The sequence below is a fragment of the Carassius carassius genome, chromosome 25 (assembly GCF_963082965.1).
Source record: "Carassius carassius chromosome 25, fCarCar2.1, whole genome shotgun sequence".
Classification (NCBI taxonomy): Eukaryota; Metazoa; Chordata; class Actinopteri; order Cypriniformes; family Cyprinidae; genus Carassius; species Carassius carassius.
Genome location: NC_081779.1, coordinates 26,451,402 through 26,469,282, shown reverse-complemented (window position 1 = coordinate 26,469,282; position 17,881 = coordinate 26,451,402). Strand labels below are relative to the sequence as shown.

The following is a 17,881-nucleotide window of genomic DNA, read 5'->3' as shown; positions in this document are numbered from 1 at the left end:
AGACCATATAATTTACAGTGAACAACCGTAAGTTAACATTCCCAGAATTCCCTGCATTAGATTTCAAATTTGATGCTTCTTTGTTGAAATAACTACGTGTCTTCATAGTTTTTTCTTATCAGTTTTGTATATAAGGGTTGTATGTTACACCTAACTTGTTATGAATGTTTATTGTGTTATTTCAGTGTCATATGTTTTACCATGATGGTGTTTAGTGTCTGTGTGAATGACACTGTGCACCTTCTATTAATGTTATTATTTAAAAGCTGCTTGTGATGGTCTTTGGTTCATCATGTGCCTTTCTCATCACCACCTGAATTTGGTGATTCTTAGTGTATTACAATGGTGCAAAACAGAGTTCAGTACTTCAATAAGTTGGTATATTAACATTATATCATTTGCAGAAATTAAAGTATTTAACTGTTAAATGTTACTACTGTATTTGTTACGGTAAAATTCTGGCAACCACAGCTGCCATTTTTTACTGTAAATTTTAAGGATTTTTTTTTTTACTGTGTTTAAATAAAATATAATAATATTAATATAATTAATTCATAAATATTTTGTGAATAATTGCCATAAAAATAATAATTCACATGTAAAATATTATATAAAACAGGCTTAATTTAAAAAACAAAACAAAAAAAAAAACAATACTGTCCTTTTTTTCTTTTTGATTTTGGGTTGAAATAATAACCTGGACGTGTGATTGACAGATTTCAGTGTTCTGGCTTCATTTGTTTAATAAGCATTATACAACTCCTGGACCTTACATGGAACATAAATCATGTTATTTTTTTTTGTGATATGATTGTTAGACTGTGCATAATGTGCCATTATACTAAGTCAATAGTCAATATAACAAAATACCTTTGATATTTCTTATGACAACAGACATTGGAAGCATTAAATATATCATTTAATAGTTCATGATTGAAAGAGTAAAACCTTCAAACAGACCACCTGAAACCCCTGCAATGTGATTCTCAGGAAAACAAAGATTTATTAAAGGCAACATTATCAACTCATTTACTCTCCTTCATTCCTTGTCTTACTGTGTAGGATTTATTAGTGCATGTTAACATTTGTAACCAAATGTCTGTCTTCATAACCGTTCCTCAAATTAACCAAAGCCACTTAAACTTCCTTCATGTCTGGTCTGTTCTGCTATGGAATGCATGCTTTTTTCCAGACTCAATCAGTTCCCAATGGATAAAATCAAATCCTGTCACTTTTGAATGGGTCACATTCGACTTTAACTTGTGAATGCGATTTCATAATGGTTTGTGCCATATAATAAAAAATGTATTCATACTATAATTTATGCAATATAGCTGGCCAGGCAATGCAAATAATGCTTTCAAATACATAATGCTAACAATTTTTTTAACAGCAGTTATAGTTTGGAGATCAAAATCTAACCAAACGTTAAAGAGAGCCATAACCCTCAAGATAGACACCAAAGTCGTGCCTTTGGATAACTATATTTGAGAATAGCGTTTTGTACATCACCACGAGACATTGAAGCCATGGTGTATTTGCTGTCTCTACCCTACGACGAAGAGGTCTAGCGTTTGATTTTTGATGTTGAGGTCCTCTACACTTTGAAGAGCTGGACGTCAAGTTGACCTTCACTGGAGTCCCGCTGGAGCTGGAGCGATGGGTCTCCTATGGGCACTGTTCACCTCTATGTGACCCCGCTGGGTCATCGCAGGTTTAGAGTCACAGCCAGGAGGACACTGGTCAAGATACAGAAAGGCAGCCAGATCTACAGGAAGCCTACGCAACTGTAGAAATGAGAAGAGATACAGTTGGGGGTCATTGGATGCCCCTTTTTTACAAGTTGATATGATTCTTAAGGGTGTCACTGGGAAATCTGTAATATAGTTTGTTTAAATTTCTCAATGGTACCTTTTTACCCTGTCAAAAATAGCTCTTTTCAGAGCAAGCCGTTCTGTAGCATTTTGCTTTAAATGTTAATGAGCTCTGCTGGCCCCGCCCCTCTCTCAGTGACTGTTTACTTTAGCCGCATTCATCGTGAAACTTGCTAATTAGCACATTTTTAGGTAAGGTGATTTGCAAAGATTCATTAAAAAAAACTTTCACTTTTCTTCTGTAGGTGCTGAAACGGTACTGTCAATCAAACTATCGTGGGAGGGGCCTGTCTGTGTGACGTCACAAAGACAGGCATCTGAGATCAGCTCGATTTGAGAAAGGGGTAAAGATTTTAGTGGATTAAAAAAAATAAAAAAAAACACTGGGTGGATTTTTATCATTATAGGCTGGTTGTGTACACACACTGCCAACACACATTTGAGTTCAAACACCCTGTAAAAGTGCATGTAGCATCAGATGAGCCCTCACAGTGAAGATGGATCTAGATTCTCCTGTGCGAGTGGTGCTGCTATGATGTAAAGGTTTCCTGGGTGGTTTCTACGCTGTGTATGGAATGTTTTTTGTGCCGTTGGTGTGCTATGTAGTTGCTATGTGATTTTAAAGGTGTTGTAGGTGGTATGCCAAAGATTTTTGGCATAAAAGTAAAATTGATCATTTTGACCCAAACAGTGTATTTTTAGCTATAGCTTAAATAGTTTTAAGATAAGTGCACATTTAAAATGGTTAAGCAAACTTCTTTTCACAAAGGTGGTGTTTACCTATGCAAAGACTATTAATCACAGAAGACAAATTATTATTGTGAAATCACATCAATTTTCCCTCAACAGAAAAAGGTTTTTTTCTTTTTTTACTTTACAATATCAGATAAGAATGTGTTGTGGACCAGATTTCATGCTGATAGTCAAAATTCTTTCTCTGTGTGACGTCCAATTACTCTACATTCTGATGCAACCTCAACAATCTGCTTCCACAAGCTGGAGGACAAAAGAGCTGCATCATCACTTCATACCTGCAGTTCCTTTTTTAGTGACTGACTGACAGTAGAATTCTCACATTAAACAGTGATGGATGCATTCTGAACATATTGGGCCAGGAGAAACATGCACATAATGCAATGCTTTCAATTACACCTGGGTGCCACTGAGAGACACCATGACAGCCAATCCCTGTGCGAGTCCTTCTCAAGCCTCCTGGGGCCAATGCACATGCATTGTGCTCTCAGACAGTAACCAGGTCTCTGAAAAAAAGGTTGTGTCTGGAGCAATCCCTTATTACTTCAGGTGTCATGTAGTAGCATTTTTAGCTGACACCCAAAACACAGCACTGGGTCCAATTTATCAGTCCTATAATTACGCAATCCTGCAGTAGAGAGCACTTCAAATCTAATTTAGTATATAAAATGACTGCAAACACTTATTTTATTTTTTTTCAGAATACACAAGATAATAGTTAAAAAAACACACATTTATCCAAATGTGGCCTTTCATCACAAAGTTTTGAAGTTACATCCAGGATGTGCTGCACTGCTCAGATTTCATCAAATAAAACTTGCTAATTCGGATGAATATATATCTCATTCATAGGTTTTCATACGATCTGCTGACAGTCCAGAGTTGGTTATGTTTAGGGACGGACCCACATGCTTACTTATCGTACAAATTCATATGAAATCATAAAAAGCGTTGAATGCTATGACTAAATGTTTAGCAACAGACACCCAGTCAAGTGCCTTATTTTCACCTGCTTTTGACAGTAACAGAAATGTGACGCCTTGTATAAACAGTTGTTTCAGTGTTTGAGGTGAAAATGCATCAATTAGAGACTGTTTTATTCTTACCTTTTTATTTCAAAAAGTCAATTTAGTAAAAACTCGATAGTACAGTCTGTAATACATTATATGTTGATGTGCATGTATAAGCCTTTATGTAAATAGGCTTGCATGTTGCGTTCATCCAATCTAATGCTAATATGGAAATAAGAATTTTTGTAATGTAAGTTTAGGAATGTAATTGTCAGTGTATGAATACACATGACTATTAGAAAATTACCCCATGATTTACTCGCACTCAAGCCATCCCAGGTGTACATGGCTTTCTTCTTTCAGACGTATACTATCAGAGTTATATAAAAAAAATGTCCTGGCTCTTCTAAGCTTTATACTGGCAGTGAATGGGTGTTGAGTTTTAAAGGCCAAAAAAGTGCATCCGTTCATAATAAAAAGTGCTCCACATGGCTCTGGGGGGTTAATAAAGGTCTTCTGAAGCAGATCAATGAATTGGTGTACGAAAAATATCAATATTTAAAACTTTATAAACCAAAATTTCTTCTTTCTTCTGCTAACTTTTGTATGCATGTTCACGAGAGAGTGTATTCTTATCTAGCCCCTTTATAGTTAACCTAATTATATAACCACTTAAATAAAGCTGAGACAATCACCAGAGGTTATGGCTAGTACTATGAAGCATGCCGAACCATGCTTACTAGTACCCCAGTAGTATTCTGTCTAGCCCCCCATAGTTAATGCAACTGCATAACATCTTATCTAAAGTCAAGCACTTAGTCAGAAATCTAGTATCTCACCTGATGTGTCCCATGCTCCATCTAACCTGAGATCTAGCAAACACTAATCCGGGATGCAGATTTCCAGAAACATACGCCTTCACTTAATCTACTTGAGAAAATAATTAAATCAGAATAATATCAAATGTGACAATTTGTTATAAGTCAGGTAAAATGTATTCTGCCAATTACACAGTCAAATCAAATCAATACAAGAAATCAAATTCTCAAAGATGCATACCTGACATGTAGACGAACACATGTAAGAGTGTATGGACACGGTCTCACCTGACGTGTTTGCCATGAATGAGTGACAGCAGGCACAGGTTCACCATGTTCCACGAGGAGCTGTTGTCATAGCACATCAGGTTCAGGGCCATGGCCACATGCGAGGGACAGCAAAGGTTGTGCTGAAGAGAAAATGGAGATAATTTGTCAGAATATACCAAAGTCTCTTTAAGACAATGTCACTCGGTGGCCATCTTTGAAACGCCTCTCGGGCATGCAAGTGCAGCTCCTGTCTCTTTAAAACATAAAATTCTCCAAAACTGGGGCTGGATTCCCGAAACATTCTTTAGAAGAAATTTCTTCTTAACTGCCGTTTTCTTCTTATTTTTTTTACTTTAGAAAAAAGTTAGGAATATTTTGAATTCCCCAAAATTAATCTTAAGAATATTTGTATCTGTTTTCATAAGTTTGTTCTGAAGACAAAACCAAAGAAGAATTCAAATTCGTGGAAATAATCTTATTAAAAATCATCGTAAATTACTTCTTAAATTTAGGGACAGCCCCAGACTTGTCTTAAATCGCAAACAATAATAATTATTTAATAAATTTATTGGGTTATTTCAAATTAATTGTTATATTTAAGCACTACGACAACAGCTATATATAATACATAGGAGGAGTAGGGATGTGCACGAGTTTTCTGAAGATGACTGTTAATGTAGACACGATCGTTCATGATTAGCCTGTCTGTGACGCTGCTTTTTGCTGACTTCAGAACTCATTAACAACTCTGAAACGAGTCAGATAGGGAGCTTTGATTGAACGTCGTTAATTTTAGTTTATAAATACATAATCTTTGGCAGTATTCAGCGCATATAAATGCGATGGATGCATTTGCCGTAGATGCGCGGACTCACATACAGTATACAGTCTATGGTGCGTGCTTATTATGATTATTAGGATAATCTACCGGAAGTGTAAAAAGACAATTGTGTGAGGTTATCAGTGTCACATTTTCCCCCATTCAAAACAACACGAGTGACATGTCTTGAATATATTTTGTTCACCTGTATGCATGCTCATAGAAATATACATATTTTATATTATTAAGAGAAAAAAGATTTACTGTTTTGATTTTCTAAATAGGGAAGAAACACGTGTTACCATTCTCTGTTTGTACTCTTCTGATGCGTTGTGAACTGCAGTGTCCCACGTGTTAGATCCACTGGCATACACTTTACTGACATCTAACATCCAGTACCTGGGAATAAAGCAGATACATATCACTGCTAGCAAATATGCAATGAGTGTGAAGGGCGTGCATCATGAAAAGCACACAACGCAGTTCAACAAGCCAAGTGATTTCTTTTATAACCACTGTTGGAGGACATTAACCATATAAAGTCTGCTGTATAATATTTGATATGCAAATTCTACAGCATAAAAATAATTAACACAAGTAAGACCTGATCTGAAAAACCCATTTAACACAATCTACTACATGCCTTCTGTCATCTGATTGATAGTTTTAGGAATTTTAGATTGAGGCATTTTAGTATAACTGTGCAAACATCCACTTTCAGGTCTTGGTTCACATGTACTTTTGCAGTGAAATCTTTACTTTTTATAAAGTAGACGTAAGAATAACTTTTATATTGTTAGTAATATTTCAAGATGAACACCTACTGGAACATAGCAACTTAGGTTTAAACGATTATCCATTCGTGAATAATAAAACAAAATTGAGTATTAAATATGATACAGTCTTTTATTTGAAATATGATCAGGCAAAGAGGAACATTTATTTATATTTCTCTCAATCAACATTGTATTGCATTGCATTATTTATTTTGCCCCCAAAATACGAACTACAGAGGTTTAATCATAAAACTAAGCATTTAAGTCTCATCTTACTAACACATATTATTGGGAGATATAGAGTGACAACTGATATTTACTATATGCATTTTATGTCTGTTATACTGTTAAAGAGATCTCATTGATTTACATTACAAACAGAATCAGAATTTCATCATTTCTGGCCATATAAACATCAGCAACTGCACCAAATCTCGTATTTTTTCTCAGTTTGGGCTTCTGAATAAAATCAAGGTGTTTTTTTCCTCCTTGTGTATGAGCTCCATATTCTCACTATATCACACTATATGAGCCATAAAAGCCTGATTTATCAAATATGATACGAAACATAAAACACGTGTCCAAACTTGACATTACAAATGTCACCTTTAAAACCTGACATGTGAATATACAAACCCGATTCCAAAAAAGTTGGGACACTGTACAAATTGTGAGTAAAAAAGGAATGGAATCATTTACAAATCTCATAAACTTATATTTTATTCACAATAGAATATAGATAATAAATCAGATGTTTAAAGTGAGACATTTTGAAATGTCATGCCAAATATTGGCTCATTTTAGATTTCATGAGAGCTACACATTCCAAAAAAGTTGGGACAGGAAGCAATAAGAGGCCGGAAAAGTTAAATGTACATATAAGGAACAGCTGGAGGACCAATTTGCAACTTATTAGGTCAACTGGCAACATGACTGGGTATAAAAAGAGCCTCTCAGAGTCTCTCAGAAGTCAAGATGGGCAGAGGATCAACAATTCCCCCAATGCTGCGGCGAAAAATAGTGGAGCAATATCAGAAAAAAGTTTCTCAGGGAAAAATTTAAAAGAGTTTGATGATATCATCATCTACAGTGCATAATATCATCCAAAGATTCAGAGAATCTGGAACAATCTCTGTGCGTAAGGGTCAAGGCCGTAAAGCCATACTGGATGCCTTTGATCTTTGATTCCTTAGACAGCTCTGCATCACATACAGGAATGATACTGTAATGGAAATCACAACATGGGCTCAGGAATACTTCCAGAAAACATTGTCGGTGAACACAATCCACCGTGCCATTCGCCGTTGCCGGCTAAAACTCTATAGGTCAAAAAAGAAGCCATATCTAAACATGATCCAGAAGCGCAGGCGTTTTCTCTGGGCCAAGGCTCATTTAAAATGGACTGTGGCAAAGTGGAAAACTGTTCTGTGGTCAGACGAATCAAAATTTGAAGTTCTTTTTGGAAAACTGGAACACCATGTCATCCGGACTAAAGAGGACAAGGACAACACAAGTTGTTATCAGCGCTCAGTTCAGAAGCCTGCATCTCTGATGGTATGGGGTTGCATGAGTGCGTGTGGCATGGGCAGCTTACACATCTGGAAAGGCACCATCAATGCTGAAAGGTATATATAGGTATATCCAAGTTCTAGAACAACATATGCTCCATCCAGACGTCGTCTCTCTCAGGGAAGACCTTGCATTTTCCAACATGACAATGCCAGACCACATACTGCATCAATTACAACATCATGGCTGCGTAGAAGAAGGATCCGGGTACTGAAATGGCAGCCTGCAGTCCAGATCTTTCACCCATAGAAAACATTTGGTGCATCATAAAGAGGAAGATGCAACAAAGAAGACATAAGACAGTTGAGCAACTAGAAGCCTGTATTAGACAAGAATGGGACAACATTCCTGTTCCTAAACTTGAGCAACTTGTCTCCTCAGTCCCCAGACATTTACAGACTGTTTGTCAGTCTTCCAAACGCCATGCTGTCCTCCTGCAAGAACAGAGAAACAGACACATACACTCTGTATGTGTACGATGTGATTTTTTTTTAAACAATTCATTCATAACATATCCCTCTTTCCTGACAGATATCATTGTGAACGCACACCTCTCTCTCTGTGGGAGCCAATAACTCTGGGTGGTCTATGTTACCTGCAGCTATCCATGAGCTGTCACTCATCTCAAATATGTGCATGGATATAGTCCATCTTAGCTCATGGTGGCTCAGTTCTGCTGCTAGGTCATGTGACTAATGACTGTAGCGCTCATGATGACAGCACTAATTGCCTGACAGCAATACAAGAGCACACACAAGCGCCTCTGTTTCAGTCCTCTCAATCCTCTCAAAAATATTTAAGACAGATTTAAACCTGCACGGTTTGGAAACATTCCCAGTGTTACTCAATTTATGCAATCTGGCAACATTGAGCATGAGTTCTCTCTCCACTGTGAAAAGCTGCTGTAAACGATGTTTACGATATTCAACAATGCTTAAATAAAGGTTTAATAGGGAAATCTTACATCAGAGGGAAAACCTTCTCAATGGTAGTGTGTTCTTTCTCTGAAAGACAGACATGACGTGCAATGTGCACATAATCCTTTAAATAACCAATCGTGACTGTAGCTCGAATACGCCTATTTTGCTTGGTTACAATAATGCATGTACTGTACTTAAACTGAGACAAAGTATGGACCTGCAAAATCCCGGATCACTCCAGAGGAGGTGCAGATGCCCATGTGGCCAATGAATGGAAACAGCCATCTGAAAGAAATAAACAAATAATAGCTATTAGCATAAGCATGGTTATTTTGTATGGATAACACATTCAGTTTATTAGCACTATTACAGAAATCTTACCCGATTGACAAATAAAAACATTAGGTTTATTCGTTTATTCATGTGGAAACTTGTGTAATCCAAATGAATGGGAATTCTATACGCAATTCAAATACATAAATCTTAAATTTAAGCCGAATTTTTTTTTTGAGCACAGTCAAGCAAAACACTTTGCATGAAGATGCACTTATGATAACAGACAGAACATTATCCCTCACTTACTGTATTCGCAGTAAAAAGGCCAGAGGAAATTGCTAAAAATAAATATATAAACCCCAAAAAACTGTATGTGATTTGAAATTGTTCACAAGTAGGGAAATACACAAGGCCTGGTGCTGGAGAATGCCCTTTTCAATATCATACACCTGGCCAAAATCCAGCTTCCCCTGCTGATTCATATTCATGTTATTTTGGCTTTGAAACCGGCATTCCAAAGGACAACCAGATAAGGAAGCGGATTAGACCAAAATTCCTGCCAAAATGATTAAAAAATGATTAGCAGCTGAGCTCTCAGGGGTGCAGTATGAATAACAGTATGAATCTCCTGGATAAAACAGCCCCAGTGGAGTGTGTGAAGTGGAGTAGGGCATACGCCGGCACCCCAGATATGCTCCTGTGTGCATATTTATCACCAAGTGTCCAACAGAGCAAGCCGACGACCCAAATACAGGAGAAGACAACATGGGGTGAGGAACTCTCACACTGAGATAATCTGCAGTGGAAGACACCAGGAGATTCATCCCAGCATATGTGATTATCAGAAAGAGTTTGGATCCTGAGACCAGATCATATGGGTGATATTAGTGAACTCAAGCTCCATCCCAGGACAAATGCATCAAAGATTCAACCAAAGGGGCCCTGTTTGCAACTAATGGTCATAAATTATAGAATTATAGAATTATAGAACTACTGATATGCATTACAAAATGTCAGACTGGTCACAATGGTTTTACTTTAAAGTAGCATATTAAAAGGTACCATGGTACTACAATTATCAAAGTATTACTATGGTATTCTTTGAAATACCCAGGCGTAAAAACCACAGTATTAATAGGGTAATCATTCAGCACCATGCATCTACAGCTATCTTAATAAAAGCACCACTGTAATTCCACACTAAAGAGAAGAGAAAACATTGTAATCACTTTAACCACATCTATATTAACAATATAATGACACAGAGGTATCGCTGGAATCACTTTCAATTAACAATAGTTATCGTTATTGTCATCTTCATAATTCTTGGTGTCTTAAAAGATTTCTTCTCATGTTTACTGGATCAGGATTAAGGATAGGGACGGATAAAATGTACATGCACAAAGAGCAATTTTTAGCTAATATATCATGAAATTTACTTCAGAAATGTTTAGGATTTTATTAATTTTCATGACTTTTACATGCTTGGAAATGTTAAGTAAAAATGTGCTCATATTTTCAGGTTTTCCATGACAATGTAACCCTGGTACATTCAAATATTTGGTGTCACGATTTGTTACAGCAGGTTTTTTTATTATCAATGATAATCATATTGAAACCGAGTTAATTGTATTCCATCCTTGTTTGACCCGTTTTCTCCCACTTTATTTTAATGTAATATTACAAAGCCTTTAATAATTCTAAGAGCGTGTCTTCGGTGTTCTAATATTTGAATTTGTGTTCCAAGGAATGACGTCATACAGGTTTGGAACAACATGAAAATGAGTAAATAATATCAGAATTTTATTTCCTTCTGGGAACTACCGTTTTAACACAGCGACCAGGTTTTTCTTATCAGGAAATCAGTTAATCTTTAATGAACCTTTTTACTCTGCTGTTAACGCAACGCAAGGCGACGCAACATACCTGGTCGCTGCAACCGCAATCGCTCGATGACGCGACCCATCGCATCGCTAGACCCCATAGTAATGTGTGGTGTTATGCATCCTTCATAAACACAGACCTCTTTCTTACGGGACTGAATCAATTTCAAAACATCAACATGAAGCCAAAGCCTCAGCGGAGGCGAGAATCACTCACGATAGTGCCGTCAGTCCAAACAGCTGATAAAAACATCATGATGATAATCAACACCACGTCATCTATTCTGAATCAGGAGAGAAATATGCACAATCAATCACTATTTACCAGTGAAAATGGTCCAAAACAGTTTCAAACAAATATAATGGTTCTAGATGTTAGAGAGCATGGATGTTTTCACTGTAAGAAGCGAGAGAAGCAATAGGTTGGAGTTAAAATACCTCAATGATGGATTTGTTTCTTACAAACACAGAGCTTTTCACTTTATAAAATGTTAAGTGATGGGCTGGAGTGGTGTGGATTACTTGTGGATTATTGGGATGTTTTATCAGCTCTTTGGACCCATTTACTGCTGAGGATCTGTTGTTGAGCAAATGATGAAATTCAAATTTTTACAAACAAACTCATCTATATCTTGGATGGACTGGGGCCAAAAAAGATTTGATTAGCAAATTTTGGTGAGAACTATTCCTTTAATGAATATAAAATCCCAAAAGATTTCTGCCAGAGGTTGAGATATTATGTGAATAGCAATTCTATTCACATAATATCCCTCAACACAATTTAACGGTGTCAGGGTTCTGTCACTTCGCTCTACTTTATTTGTGACAGAGGCCTGGGGCCTGTACCATGATGGTAGATGAACAAATTCAGAATTTCGAGTTGACTAAACCAAACTCCAGTCCAGCTTTGTTGGTACCATGATGCTGATCATTAACTTTCTTTGTCAACTCAGGCTTTCATCAAAGTTTGTGGAGCATGTGCACATGAATGTGTGACATCACTGGTGAACAGCCAATCACGAGCCTTAGTTAAAGGTTTTGGGAAAGGTCAAGAGATTGAAGAATATGCATTTAAATGCATTTTTCATGAAAGGGCAAAAAAAATAAAAATGTTTGCTTTATCAGAGCAGTCACAAGTGAAACTCGTTATATACAGCGATAGAGACTTGTAAGGTCATGTAGTCATTTTTGAAGCACTATCTATTGATTCTACAGCTTATTTATGTAACATATGATCTGTATATATTAACATTCATTCCAAATAAAAACTTTGCTCACATCTGATTGGTCCAATTTCAGTTTAAGTCCAGGACACACCAAGCTGACTTCAAAGAACTAGCGGCGATGAAAGCCGGCAAACTAACATGTGCGTTCTGCACATGCATGAAAGGAATTAGTCTGTATTAGCAGCTATCCAAAGTATATATTCGTCATTCAAAAGGAGAAACTGAAACAAAGATATACGAGACAAACGCAGATATACGAAACATAAAGCTGCACTTGCTTACCATTTTGTATATCAGTAATGTTGATAACTTTAATCATTTATGTGGCTCATGTTGTTTTGAAAACATTTGCGTATTTGAATGATTGGGAAAGACCACGTAACATTTAAACAGCCTCCTGTCTGTACCGCCTTCATTTGCTTGTTTTCATCACTTTCGCTTTAATTCTCGGGCACTGACTCTTTCACTTAATTGAACATCCAATCAGAGCTCTAACTTGCGCCAACAGTCCTGAGGCAGACTGCCACCAACGAGTGGAAGACACCAAACAAACTAGCCTGACCGCCACTCGCCATCGGCAATGAACGCAGCTTAAAGCCAAGCTACTTTCATGGTACCTAAAACCAAGGATTGGTGCAAACTAAACTGAAATTTACTTGGCTAGCCAGCTGATCTGACTTTATGTTGTGCTGAATTTTGACCCCCTGCCAAATTATTACCCCCTTCTTTGAAGTTGCTACCTGATTGCATAATCCTAACCTCTTCCCCACTCCATGTTCATGTTTTTAAAGTCCAACTGAAATCAATATTGATGATATTTACTTTGTTTGCCTAAATTGATCGTTTTGTGGTGAACAATTCATCCATGCAAATCAATCCACACAAAAACATTTTTTGGCTTCGTAATCTTTAATGAAAATCTGAAAATGCCCCTCCCTCTGCATTGGAGGACCTTCCCTGATGACGTAGGTTTGACGGTTTGGGTGTTTTCTTAGCGACTGTACCGACGCCCCTCCAACTGACAAGTGGATGAAAGAGATGGCGAGGAGGTGCTTTTTGGTTATGGCACTCACGAAACACTTTTCACATTTCCTAAAATTCCCTTGTTATGGTCCAGATGGCTCGAATTTTTACATTTCGAGGAAGGAGGGATAACAGAAAGGTCACTGATGAGCCTCCATTTCTGAATGAAATACCTACTTTTCTAGATCCAACAAGGTGCTAGTTGGAAAATAAAGCCACGCCCACTATTTGTCCTCATTTAGTATTCCGTTTCTCTCGGAAATACGTCACAACACTGGAGGAAGGTCATTTGCAACTTCCGGTTAACGCGGACTTTAATGGCTTTCATATTATATTTTGTCTTGTGCTGTGTAGCATGCAGCTTGTGTTTTTCACTGGCTGAGTGCTTTCTTGTTACGGCTTACGAGTGCTCTCATTAGCTGCATGTTCCCATCTTGTTTTGTTCAAGCACATGGCTTGTGATTGTCTTGCTGGCCATGTGCTTGTGTTTTGGTTTTGTGTCGGACACATGGCTTTTGTTTTGTTTGTTTCTGTGTGCCAGGTGCTCTCATGTCTATTGTCTTGACCCCACCCTTTTTGTTATTTGATTATTGGTTCATTGGCCCCACCTGTCCTCCCTTGGTACCTGCCTTTTTTGCTTCCTATTTATTCTCCTTGTGTTTGCAGTCCTGTGCCAGTTTATTGTCTTTTGTTTGTCATTGTGTACCTTGCCTGTTCCCATGCTGGTAGCGTTTTATCCCCCACATGTTTTATTTTTGCTAATAAATAGCCATCTTATCTGCACAATTAAGTCCTTGCTTCATTCTGTTTCTTTGGATGTGTTTAACTGTGAATATTTAAACAATACAATTCAATGTTAGTAACCCACATAGAGATCAATTAACCTCAGGTTTTCCCTCAGTGCTGTATGGTTTTCACTGTAAGAGGATTCATCTGTACTCTGGTTGGAGGAGGAAAGGAGAGGCTCGAGGGAATGCTGTGCATCCATATGTCCTCCTCACTGCCCCCCATTAGACCTGACAGGTGATATATGGTGCACACAGCAAAAACAAACTACTCAGCAAAAGCCGGCGGACGTTGATAAACGAAGGCATGGTGACACAGATACTGTGGGCTCATCGTGGCCGAGCTTGGGGAGTTTGCCTGCAAAATACCACTTCGATTTCTGCCCACAGTATCCAACCCAATTAGTGCACACAATGTAGTGTCTATTTAAACACACATCATCATCCCAAAGTCCACTTTCAAGATGTTTGATCTCTTTTCTCCATCTAGATTATTCCTTTCCCGGGAAATTTGTATGCATGCATTTAAAATGGTCTCAAAATATAGTTTTGCTAGAAAAATCCACCTTTTTATCTTGATCTTGGAGTAGTTAAATATTGCAAAGACATGTTCAGGTCACATTTCATCCCTATAAATTAATAAATAGTCAAAATATGCAGTGTATATGGAAATTTAAGGACCTATTATTATTTACAGTGTGACTTCATGCCCATTTCATCCCAAATTCTCTTTAATTTAATTTAATTTAAATATATATATATATATATAGTCTTTTTAGTCATTCCCACTGTTCTCAATAAACTATTATTACTGTAAACAAAATAAATTTTTTAAAGCACATTGATGTAATAAACGGTAATTGAAATACAATTTGAATGGGAACTCCCTTTAGAATGGGAACTTGCACTACGACTGACAAGACGCTATGGGTAACACCATCAGTGTGACGGGTGTCTGAAGTATGTGTTTAAATCAAGTGTCATTGGTCAGCATCAGTCCATGCTGTGACCGTCAGTTTAAAAGCGCGCCTGAAGTACATGTCATTAGCCTTGTTTCTTTCTTTGACATCCTCCGATCCAGCAGACAGCACTCTGGTCTCTGGCACTCTGGTCTGGTCTTTCTGTCTGGACATAACAACCCTGTTACCATGAGTCTGGGGTGGAGAGATTATGAACCATATTTGGGCCCCATTCATTTGTTTCCTCACACAAATTATGTGAATGTACTAAGGAATATGTGAGCACGGATATCATCCTGTTTGAATGGCAGGACATATGCTGCAGTTTGTCAGGCCAGTGGCGCCTTACACAAGATGGCTCTGTTACAGGCATACCAGGCTGATCTGCTAAAAAAACTGGATCAGGGTCAGGGTCTGTCCCCTGTGGTTGTGGCTGAGCTCCGCCACACCACAGATCTCCCTCTCTGGGCCACTAAACAGACAGACATTGATGGCAGCGACGGTGGCCATTGAGAGACATTGTGGATGAACCAGGCTGACATTGGGAAGAAAAGGAAAAGTAGGGCCTGGTTCGTCTAGGGCTGAGGACTGGGCCAGGGGCCAGGAGGTGATCGTTGCATCTTACGCTCTTCCTCCTTTTAGGAGTAAGACACAGAAAAGCAATGATGTGATTTAGAGGACGATGTTTGAAAACATCACATATATATCAGGCCCTGGGGTTGGACCTATTATGTTAAGGGTGAAATACATTTTGCTAAAAACATATTCTGCCTTCTGAAATGCCTAGCGAATGACTTTACTGCGAGTGTTATAAGCACATGTGTGAGGATGTTTCCCTTCTCATTTCTTTTTACTGGTGTCAAGTTATATTGCACCAGCGGTGTTGTGTTCAGGTGAGCTGTCTCCCCTAGAGATTGGGTTCCCCTAGGTAGACAGCTCCCTAATAAAAACAAGGTCAAGGTTGCCTTCCCCAGATATTGGGGTCCCCTAAGTAGGAAGCTCACTGACGGCATTGAAGCTGCCTTGGAATTGGCACTGAATTTTCCTGGCATGGTAAAAAAGGGTGCAAGGTTTTAAGTCTGGGAATTTCCTCGCATAGGGCATGAAGCTTGGGTAGTGGCTGTAGAAGGGAATATTGTCACTGACAATTCTGCTGGTTCAAATCTAAATTGGGTACTTTTTGACTTTGTCCATTGAGTCTTTATTCGAGAGCTTGTCACAGCTGATCTGGCAGTCAGTCCCCTTGGCATGGTGCAGTGGGCTTTTTATGAGACGCAGCAAAAGTTCCCAATAGAAAGGGAACATTCTGGTTACAAATGTAACCCTGGTTCCCTGAGAAGTGCACAAAACACTGCACGGCATTGCCAAATTCTCTTTAATTTAATATATATATATATAGTCTTTTTAGTGTACTTTGTGTACATGTACTTTAGTTGCCCTTTAATATTGAGAATAATTATAAATATAATCATTCAGTTTCATGTGATCACCTGTTTGTCAGAACGAGCCCCTGTAGATGCTGCTGGCCTTTGCTTTGAGTGTCGTCTAACATTTCCTCCTAGGTGGGCAACACACAGACATCTCAAGGGGAGCATCCATATTTCTATGGCTTAAAATAACAGGCTTCATCTCCAAAGTATCTTAGATGACATCTTGAGCACATGTAACTGAGGTTCATATTTAGTTTCCCTGCTGGCAGTGGATCTGTGCTGTTTCACAAGGTCACACTGGTGTCTGTAATGAGCCCAGTGATCTATTATAATTACCTTCCTTCAGTGAGAAACAACCATAAGCATGAATGATATCTCTAGAGAAGTGGAAGGACACATCTTTAAGAACAGGCAACACATCCTCAGTGAAATGAGGCTTCATGAAATTAAATTAAGCAGGCTTCACTGTAGTTGAGCAGTTCTCTATACAACAGCTACAGTTCATGTATAATACTTATACAATAATGAAACACTTTTTTTAATTTGTATATATTTATATATATAGTCACTGTCGGTGTGCTTAAATCTTCAAGTCAAAATAATGAAATAATCAAGGGACAAGTTTCAAAATGAAGCATTCAAAATGTGTAATTTACCTTACAATCTACAAAGTAGTGGAAACGTGGAAACAGGATTAGGCATAACATAATATTTTCAGAATCATTCACATACAGAAAAATGTTAGAAAGTAGCATTGGATTTCATTCAGCAAATATGTTGTTGGTTGGAGTTATCAATGTAACCTATCTTGTAAAAAATTAAAATATTAATTTTAGATCACTTTGGTAAAAACCACCTCACTGTACTGAAAGAGACAGTTAATGAATGAAAATGAAAAGTCTGTCATAATTTTCTTATGATATTGCAAACCTGTTTAACTGACTATATGTGCAAAATATATTTTGAATAATTTTGATCTTAAAGGGATAGTTCCCCCAAAAATGATAATTCAGTCATAATTTACTCATCCTCACGTCGTTTTAAACCTCTATGTCTTACTTTTTCCTGTGAAACACAGAAGACGACATTTTGAAGAATGTCGGGAACCAAACAGTTCTGGTTCCCTTTGACTTTCAATGTGTTTTTTGTCCATAAAGTGGAAGTCAGTGGGAACCAAAAATTTCTTCTTTTGTGTTCCACAGAAAAAAGCCAGTCATACAGGTCTGGAATGACACGAGGAGGAGTAAATGATGGCAGAATCAGGGGCGGACTGGCCATCGGGAACACCGGGACATTTCCGGGTCATTCGGGCCTGCCGGGTGCCGCTGTGCAGTCGATCAGGCTGACGTGCAATAGGCTGTTATGCAACTGCCAATTAATTGACGGACTTATGAATCTACAAATCAGGCGATCCCGGAGTGAAAATGACACCACTACATGACCAAACATCAGCGAAGCACTGCCTAATTAGCTATATCCAGAGACAGGC

The 17,881-nt window shown here is 37.9% G+C and overlaps 1 protein-coding gene and 1 long non-coding RNA gene across 2 annotated transcripts; both read right to left on the bottom strand.

The window, feature by feature from the left end:
- Positions 1–1,498: 1,498 nt before the first annotated feature.
- LOC132104782 (transmembrane protein 222-like) lies at positions 1,499–5,938 on the bottom strand. Its single transcript, XM_059510323.1, has 3 exons — positions 5,839–5,938; positions 4,744–4,865; positions 1,499–1,787 (listed from the first exon to the last, which is right to left on the bottom strand). Exons 1-3 carry the CDS (start codon positions 5,935–5,937, stop codon positions 1,769–1,771), a joined length of 240 nt encoding a protein of 79 aa, XP_059366306.1. The 5' UTR covers position 5,938; the 3' UTR covers positions 1,499–1,768.
- A 2,354-nt stretch (positions 5,939–8,292) lies between these two features.
- Positions 8,293–11,194, bottom strand: LOC132104783 (uncharacterized). The gene is made up of 3 exons (XR_009423601.1): positions 11,110–11,194; positions 9,011–9,095; positions 8,293–8,324 (listed from the first exon to the last, which is right to left on the bottom strand). It is a non-coding gene; the product is annotated as an uncharacterized LOC132104783 (long non-coding RNA).
- Between the last annotated feature and the right edge of the window lie 6,687 nt (positions 11,195–17,881).